Here is a 9,982-nt window from a genome sequence, read left to right as displayed (position 1 = left end):
TATATATATATATATATATATATATATATATATATATATATATATATTCCCTTCAACTATTTTCATACTGAGAAGAGTTTCATCAGTTACAATTATAGTTTTTCCTTGTAGGAATGTTAACAGATCAACTTTGATAAGTTCCTTATGATTTCCCTGTTTACCTTCTCATGTTTCTATTGCTTCTTGTATCAGAATGTCAAATTTTCTATTCAACTCTGATTTTTTCATCAAGAATGCTTGAAACTCCTCTATTCCACTGAATGACCATATTTTCCCCTGAAACATGATACTCAGTTTTGCTGGGTAGGTGACTCTTGGTTTTAGTCCCAGCTCCTTTGCCCTCTGGAATATCATATTCCAAGCCCTTTGATCCCTCAGTGTAGAAGCTGCCAGATCCTGGGTTATGCTGATTGTGTTTCCACAATATTTAAATTCTTTCTTCCTGGCTCCTTGTAATATTCTCTCCTTAATCTGGGAATTCTGGAACCTGGCTATAATATTCCTAGGAGTTTTCTTTTGGGGATCTTTTTCAGGAGGTGATCAGTGGATTCTTTCAACCGCTATTTTGCCCTCTGGTACTAAAACATCAGGGGAGTTTTCTTTGAGAACTTCCTGGAGAATGATTTCTAGGTTCTTACTTTGATCATGACTTTCAGGTAGTCCAATAATTTTTAAATTATCTCTCCTGGATCTATTTTCCAGGTCAGTGGTTTTTCCCATGAGATATTTCACATTGCCTTCTATTCTTTCATTTGTTTGGATCTGTTTAACAGCATCTTGATTTCTCATAAAGTCATTAGCTTCCATTTGCTCCAATCTAATTCTGAAGCAATGAGCTTTTGAGATTCTTTTTCCATCTGGCAAATTTGGCTTTTTAAGGCATTCTTCTCCTCATTGCCTTTTTGAGCCTCTTTTGCCATTTGAGTCAGTCTGTTTTTTAAGGTATTATTTTCCTCAGTCAGGCTGCTGACTCTCATGTCATAATTTTCTTGCATTGTTTTCATTTCTCTTCCCAATTTTTCCTCCACTTCTCTTATCTGCTTCTTAAGGTCATCTATGGCCTGTAACCAACTCATATTTTCCTTTGAAGCTTTTGATGCAGGAGTTCTGACTTCATTGTCTTCCTCCTGTTCCTTGCTTTGCTCATTTTTGTCCCCAAAATAGGAGTCTAATGTTGGAATCTTCTGTCTGCTTTGTTTCCTTTGCCTGGCCATGTCGCCCCTTAGTCACTCGACCCCTGGGCTTTTTGCCACAGTAGGACTCTGCCACCAGACAGGGGAGCTTTTGTCCCAAATGCTGGGGTTTTCTCAGCTGCTGGGGCTATTAGTTGGGTGCTCTCTGAGGTCTCCACATGCTCTGGCAAGCTGGACACACACCCCAGAACCTCCACCCTAGACTGCAATCCAGATCCTAGAACCTTAAAGCAAGAGTGATTACCCCTCAGACCGGTGCTTGGTCCCCCTACACTTTGCAGGCCAGGAGCTAAAGCTTCCACATGGCGCTGGCTGGCTGTGCAGGCATCTCAGAGGCTTCTCGGCCCGGGGGGCAAAAGCCACGCACTCCCACTTACTGGGTCCCAAAGTCCAGACTGCACTGACCTCTCACTTTGTCCTTCACATCTATGTGTTGATAAATCTGGAAACAGCCACAGCTGCTGCTGATCTGGAGTCCCTCTGCCTGGCGGCTGGTCAGGCCCACCCTGGGTCTAAAGCCTTGGTGTGCGTGGGGCTGGACTCGGCTCCCAGAGTGCTGTGCTGGATTCCTGCCAGCCTGCTGGGCTGTCCTCAGCAGGAGGTTAGCTTCTCTGTGTCATTTCATGGGTTCTGCAGCTCCAAAGTTTGTTTAGAGTCCCCTTTTTACGTGGATTGGGGAAGGTGGAAGCCGGAGCCGCAGGAGGTCGTGATTCTACTCCTCCATCTTGGCTCCTCCCCCCACCACTATATATTCTAAAATATTAACTGTTCTTGCCACTTTTTCTTCTCTAGCTATTCCATTTTATATGTAATTTAATATCTTTCAGGCTCTCTTCTAATCCTTGTGGCAAGGACATTCTTTTTCTAAGACTCTACTTGCCCTTGTTTATGGATTTTCTCTCTTCTTCTCGATTTACCCTTTGGGCTTGCTTCTCTGAGTACAAGATAGTTCTTCATCAGGGCAACTAGGTGGCACACTTAATAGAGCACTGGCCCTGGAGTCAGGAGGACCTGAGTTCAAATCTGGCCTCAGATATTTAACACACTTACTAACTGTGTGACCTTGAGCAAGTCACTGAACCCCAATTGCCTTGCCTTCCTCCCGTCCAAAAAAACAAACAAGAAAAAAAAAAAAGATATTTCTTCATCATGTTTGGCATTTATTTTCCTCCCTGTTTATTCATATTTCCAGACTCAGTTTATGGATTAAGTACTTATGTTAAGAGTCATGTTAAATCATGTTAGGAAGTATCCCTGATTAGTGCTGTATAAAATATTATTTAGATTGATAGATTATTAGCTACCAGTTAATATAATGTTAACTATCCCATGAAAAGATATTTTAGTAAGAAAGGAAGGTATATGTCAGCAGTGTAAGAGGTTGGGATAGCGGGCTTTAGTTATACAAACCACATGAGTAACAGACCAAGTGTAAATACTAGCAACTACTTAGAATAATTTGTGCCAAGATAATGACAATCTTTGTGCAAAGAATTATCTTTTGCTGGTTTGTCTTGATTTACCTTATCATCTGGCTGATAATCTGCAATGGTTCCTCTAACATAATGCACAAGAGAATCTATCAGTCCTTCACATCTTCTCATCACTTTTCTTCCATCAGATCCAGCAGAACTCATATTTCTATTAAATAAGAGGTAAAATCACAAGTAATCCATGATGAGTAAAGTGGGACTTTTTCACTTAGATCTCTTTCCTGTGTTTCTTTAATCCATGGATTAAGCACTGGGCATATGAAGACAAAATCAAAACCCATCTTTGCACTTAAGGTGCTTATATGTATGGGGTTGCACAATATGTATACATAAAAGCATTTGCAAAATGAATACAAGATAATTATGAGTAAAGGATATGGAAGGTGACACGTGAGCTGAGTCTTGAAAGATACCAAGGATTGTAAGAGTCAGAAATGACAGGAGAGTTCATTCCAGAAAAGGAGACAGTGCAAAGGCAAGGAGATAAGAAAGAGTGTCATGTGTGAACACCAAATTGGTTAGATTATATTATGAAGGGAAGAATTATGTAATAAGTCTGGGAAAGTTGGTAGGTTAGAACCAGGTTGTAACTTTAAGTTCCAGACAGAGGAGGTTATATTTATCTTAGAGGTAATAAGAATTCAGTGGAGCTTATTGAGTAGAGAAATGATCTAATAAGAACCTATATTTCAAGAAAATCATGGTGGCAGTGAAGTGGAAGATAGTTTGGAGTGGGGAGAGACTTGAGGAAGAGAAATCAATGAGAAGCTATTGCAATAGTTCAGGAGAACTGTCCTGAAGGCTTAAACTGTGGTGGTGGTCGTGAGTGGAGAGAAGGAGCTCACTTTCAGAAATATTGGGAGGTAGAAATGGAAAGATTTATCAACTAACTAGACATGTGGGATGAGTAAGAGTAAGAAATTAAGGCAAATTACAACCTCTATGAACGTCACTTACTTTGAAATTCTATGACAATTGAGTATATTATATTGCCACATTGAGTAGAGAAGATAATTCATTAGATCTGTGTTTTAAGATTCTTAATATCTGTAACATGTAGATAAATAATAGCTCCTACCTCACAGGATAGTTTTGAGCATCAAATGAGATAATGCATGTAAAGTAATTTTTGTAACCTTAAAGGCTATTATTTATCTCTAATACCCTCAGTTTCTTCATCTGTAAAGTAAGAAGACAGGACTTAGTGAATACTTAGGCCCCTTCCAGCTCTAAGATTCTGAACATCAACTTTCATCAAACAATTCTGTAAATGTGACTTGTTTAAAAATCCTTCTCTAAGCTTCAATGGTCTTACCTTTTGGGGGAGAAGAAGGGAGAAATTTATCTTGCTATCTTGTCCAGTCTGGAAGTATAGAGACTACTCTTGGGCTCTGTCTCAACAGTGATTGACAAAGAAACTTTAACTTATTCTTTTTTTCTGACCTGGTCTGATTTATCCCTCCTTAGGCAGTATGGTGACTCTCCACTTTCAGGGGCTCACCATATTAATTCCAGACTTAGTGCAGACACCTAGCCCTACTGCCTCTCAGAACTCCCAAAGTTAATTGATCTATCACCTTCAGTCTTTCCTAGTAGCAGGAAGTAGCATAAGCACACACTACCATGTTCCATGTACACTATGTATTGTTCACACAAATTAATCAAGTAGTACCATGCACTTACTAGGAATGCAGATCTATGTTAGTAACCATAGGTGACTTAAGAACAAGATATGGTTCCTACTCTAAAAGACTTGGCAATCTAGCTGAGAAAAGACTAAAATATGAGAAAAAATTACAGTGTTTCCCATTTATTGATTCATAAACCCAAAACAATGATAGCTGTAACAGGAATGAGAATTTGAAGATCTTCCCTACCCCTTAAAAGGCCTTAGGGAATTTGAAGATCTTCCCTGCCCCTTAAGAGGCTGAATGTAGTCACATGGAGCCTGTTAGGAGGAATTTGCTGAATGTGTGGAGCAGGAGGCGTTAAGCAGAGCCAAGAGGAAGCTGGGAGTCAGAGCAGTTAGTGCAGTTAGTGCAGTGGTCTCCCACAAGACACAGGCAAGGAGATAGCTAGGCTTGTGAGTGTTTTGCACAACAAGCTTTTAGGGATCGTCATATGCTAGGAGGTAACAATATGACCAATCTGTTAGCTTTAGCTGCTAAGGGATCCAATAAAATGTATCTCACTAATTCTATGTGGCCTAGTGGAGACAGACACTGGTACACAGTTAGGGACTGTATGAGAAAGTTAAAGGAAGTGGTAATGAAAACTGCTATCATGGTCAGAGACACAAATGTATCACAATATCCCTTTAGCAATTTCTTGTAGAAATATCATAGTGAAGACAGCTCCTCCTGCTTATAAGCACCTAATTCTGAACTAATTGGGGAGATAGGGTACCCTCTTTCAGAGGTGCTAGATAAGATTTCACAGTTGGATGATTTAGGGGAAGGGGAAAAAGATAAATTTCCTCGAGAGAAAAGAGTAAATGGCCAGCAGATTCAAAGTTAGAATAGATTGCCAAGAAAAGAATTGTTTACTTCTCTAATGAGAGCAGAAGTAGATTTTGGAAGAACAGATGTTATTCCAACTAATGAACTATATAAAATATACTAAAAAAAGGTGTTTAATATTAGAAGGAATAGGGAAGTAAGAATTGCCCCTACAGATCCTCCTGAATCCTTGTATCCAAGTTCATCACATCTTCAGGGAGAATAGGAAATTGGCCAAGTCCCAGCTCAGATGGGATCAGAGACCCCATATAAATTTGGCTGTATATTGGAAAAATGTATCAAATACTGTAATTAGGGAATTAATAGATACTGGGGTGGAGGCCTCCCTTATATATGGAAACCCTGATAAATCCAAACATGGAACTCCTATTACCATCACAGGACTGGGAGGTGCTGAAATATCAGTCAGACAAGTTAAACTAATTATGAAAATCGGACAATTACCTAAGAAAGAATATACCATAGTAATTGTACCAATTCCTGAATACATCACTGGAATAGATATACTAATATTCTAATTACTGCTAATTACTTACTGATTTTAGTTTTTCATGTAGATAGTGATGTGACCCTCACTATGCCAGAATGTGAGTATAATGCATGTGCTGATCAACTAGCAAAGATTGCTACTCAACATATTGTCCCTACTCTGAAGCCAACTGATGATCCAGTACTTGTAAAATGGGTCCATCAAATGGCCAGCCATTTAGGGGTCCAGGCCACACACCAGCGAGCACAAGATCAAAGTATTGCTATATGATATTCATTGTTAAAACAGGTAGCAGATGAACATCATATATGTCAACTGGAAAAAGAGGAACTTTTCCTCAGGTAGTAACTGGAGAGATAGCAAGGGAAAAAGTCCTGGCCCAAATTTGGCAGACAGATTATGTTGGATCCCTAACCCAAGGTAAAGGATACAGATTTATATGAGCTTATGTGATACCTATTCAGGTGGTACTAGTGGCTTGTCCTTATAAGAATGCAACCCAGCAAAACACCTTTAAAACTCTAGATATCATAAGTCTATATTTTGGAACCCCAATGCAGAGTCAAAGTGACAGTAGGTTGCATTTCAAAGGTAATGAAATGAAGAGCTATTGTATATTAAACAATATAGGATGGATATATCATATTCCATATTATACATAAGCATCTGGGTTAATTGAAAGAATGAATGGATTATTGAAAGAACAACAAAAGAAGTTAAGTTCTAATAATTAAAATCAACATTGGAAGGATAATTTGTTCACTGCGTTATGTAATTTGAATAATGGGCAATTGGGAGGAAGTACATCTCTAGCCAGAATGATGACCCCAAGTCTGCAAATTAGAAAACAGCAAACATATAAAATCCCAAATATTGAGTATTGAACTGTGAGGTCAGATGTCCCAGCACTGTATCCAGGAGCACCTGGTTCGGCAGGATATGATTTACATAGTTTAGAGGACTTTTGTTTGGATAGGAAAGAAATAAGAAAAATGTCTACTGGAATATGTATGAGAATACCTAAAATAATTTTGGGCAGATATTACCTAAATCAGAATTAACAGCTTGAGGACATGTATTGGCTGGAGTAATAGATTCTAATTATCAAGGAGAAATTATTGTGGTATTTCAAAATTTGGGTGAAGAACCCATACAGTTTTGTAAAAATGATAGAATAGTTCAAGTGATAATTATTCCTTGTGAAACCATTCCCCTTTTGAAAACTGACCCTCCTTCCAAAATAACTATCAAAGGAACTGAAGGATTTGGTTCTACTGATAGAATAAAACTGGGAGCTAAAGTATGGATAAAGCAGAAGCCAGATGATGTTCCAAAGGTCACAGAAATTATAGCACATGGGGAAGATAATACCTTTTTTTTTTGCTTTTTGAAGGGCAATTGGGGTTAAGTGACTTGCCCAAGGTCACACGCCTGGTTTTTGTGTTAAGTGTCTAAGGCCGGATTTGAACTCAGGTCCTCCTGACTCCAGGGCCGGTGCTCTATTCACTGCGCCACCAGGGAAGATAATACTGTAACTGTTGTTTATTCAGGAGAAGATAATTGCCAAATTGTACCTTTAACTTATATATTCTACTGTGAATGAGGCTATGATAGTGTTTTCATAAACTCCAGGAGCAAAGCTGATACTATATCTACCCTGCTTCTGGTTATTGTCTCCTTATTTCTTTTTGGCTCTTTGTTTGTTAAACTTGTTTGCTACATTTGTTTCCTGCAGGCTTAGTACTCTCACCTGCAGATACCTGATTGCTTATGCTGGATGTCATGCCCTGTCCACGAATGTGATGTGTCACCCTTAGATCTGGTATTGACCAAGCTCTAGATGCCAACTAAAGAACTGACCTCTCAAATGGGACCTCTTGCATTGACTAAGCTCCAGATGCTAGCTAAAGAACTGACCTCTCAAATGGGGTCTCTTGGAGCAGCACCCTAAGATATTGTTTTCTGTGCTTATTTTCTGTTATCCCTGTTATATTGTTATAAAGTTCTATTGACAACAGTTGCTCCTAAAGTCCCATTCTCCTATGTAAGGGACATGAAAGATCTGAATACATGAAAGGCCGAATACAGTAGCAATGGGAATTTGAAGATCTTCTCTGCCCCTTAATAGGTTGAAGGTCATAACATGGAGCCTGTGGTAGGAGGAGTTTGCTCAATGGGTGTTGTAGGAAGTGTTGAGCAAAGCCCAGAGGAGCTGGGAGTCAGAGCAGTTAGTGTGGTAGGAGGAAGAGAGAGGATGCATATAAGGAGATAGCTAGATTTGTGAGTGTTTGTGGGAAGGCTTTGGGATGGTGTTGCTCTCTGCAGTGTTATTGTGCATAGATTTCTTTGTTGCTATGATGAATTCAGTTTTCTGGTGTTGGGATCTGGCTTTCTGGTGTCTGAATAAATGTTTTGTCTCTGTCTTATATGTAGAGCGTCTGTTATATTTTGTGATTCAGCATTATACCAGCATGTTCATAGTTTCATCAGTACTGTGAATATTGCATGGTACTACACTGGTCCAAGGGGTTCATGCTAAAAATTTGATGGCACTGTAAGCAGCAAATAATTGCCCAGTAGTATTACAAATATATTTTTCTTCTCTGACAACAAGCATGTATGAAGTATTATAGATTTGTTTCTACAATGATTTGAAATTTTCATGATCATGTGCACAATAATTTGGGCATTCAAGCAGTGATTATATCGGACTCTGACCACAGCAATCTGTCCTTCTAGTTTCTCATCTTGTCAGTGGAGTGTTTCCTAACTAATAGAAGGGCTTGACATTCAAGGGCAAATGTATTCCCAATGGATGATCAAATAAATGTCCACACCTTCATTTGTGTTCTATGTGGAACCATATGGTTCAAACACGTTTTACTAGAATAGCTTGCTAATTTCTTTGTTACACTGTAGTCCTACCTCCTTATCTGTGTAATCACATGATCAATATAACACAAATAATTGCATTCTTCTAGCACAAATGTAAGACTGTTAGAATATCATCATTGATGGACATGCACATTATAAGCTATCTTGTTTTGTTTTTTTTTAGTTTTTTTTTTTTGGAGGGCAATTGGGGTTAAGTGACTTGCCCAAAGTCACACAGCTAGTAAGTGTGTCCAAGTGTCCAAGGCCGGATGTGAACTCAGGTCCTCCTGACTCCAGGGGCTCTATTCACTGTGCCACCTAGCCGCCCCATAAGCTATCTTGAAATCATCATGGACCATTACAAACACTGGGCAGAAACAAATCTTATCTTGCCTGCTGTTGCAGTGTAGAGCCTGTTTTTCAATTTAAATTTATCCTCTTCTTATGTTAGTACTCTTCTATCTGGTAGATTTTCAAATGAACTTGTGGGCAATACTAGTTAGTTTAGTAGAGTTTTTGTGGGACTTGAGCTCATGTGTCAGTGGTAGCAGAGAAAAAAGTCATGCCTAGAGAGATTCTTCACTTACAAGGGATAGTTTATATATAAATACTATAAAAAGGAAGCAATACATAGAATTTAACTTTTAAGTACTTATCATTAATCAGTAGAAAAGCAAATATATTTTTATAACTAGCTATTCATTTTCATTACTTAGGTAGATAGCTAATTAAAAAAATGAATTTCCATCTCTCAGCAAGAGAACTTATTAAATTCTCCTGCCATTTTCTACTACATACTTTTGTGAGTTAGTATTTTTACCTTATTCTTGTTTTAAATCAAAATTCAAAAATAAATTTGTTCAGAACCAGATTTAAGAATGTGTTTGATGTCAAGCCAGATATTTTGAACCTTTTTTCAAATAAAAAAAGGCCAACATGGGGCTTAGGATTATTATGTTATATTAAACATCTTCCAAGTAGAGACTTATTTCATTTAAAATCTCATTTGCATTCAACAAAATTTGTAAAATCAAGTAATATAATATGGAGTCTTTCAGAATATTAGCAAAATAAATACATGAAATCTTGGTGGATTATTTCTTTTAATGTTGAAAGAATATCCCATATAAAATATTCATGATTGTTTTATAATGATATGTATATATAGGTATATGTATATATTATACATATATACACATATATAATAAATTTTAGGCTTGTAATTGCAATTATTTAACAAATTTTACTTTGGAGTTTTGGGGGACAAAAATATTTCATTACTAAATCCAAAAGAATATTTTGAGTGTTATATTAAATTACTCTGACAGTTCACACACATTTTGTTGTCGTAATTGCTGCTGTTGAAAGGGGTTGATTGAAGCAAAAAATGTTGAGAGTCACTGAATTAGAGTT

At 37.8% G+C, this 9,982-nt stretch overlaps 1 protein-coding gene across 2 annotated transcripts in view; it reads right to left on the bottom strand.

Annotated features, from left to right (window-relative positions):
• PKP2 (plakophilin 2) overlaps window positions 1–9,982 on the bottom strand; it is a 162,051-nt gene that overhangs the window by 54,880 nt on the left and 97,189 nt on the right. For both annotated transcript variants that reach the window (XM_069094835.1, XM_069094834.1), the window contains exon 7: window positions 2,717–2,834. In XM_069094835.1, coding sequence (XP_068950936.1) covers window positions 2,717–2,834 — 118 coding nt within the window. The remainder of the gene's footprint in view (window positions 1–2,716; window positions 2,835–9,982) is intronic.

This window comes from Petaurus breviceps, unplaced genomic scaffold, assembly GCF_028583685.1.
Source record: "Petaurus breviceps papuanus isolate PSGF00001 unplaced genomic scaffold, PetGlider_PUasm1.0 221, whole genome shotgun sequence".
Classification (NCBI taxonomy): domain Eukaryota; kingdom Metazoa; phylum Chordata; class Mammalia; order Diprotodontia; family Petauridae; genus Petaurus; species Petaurus breviceps.
The sequence above is the reverse complement of the archived record's forward strand: the minus strand, read 5'-3'. Positions and strand labels throughout refer to the sequence as shown.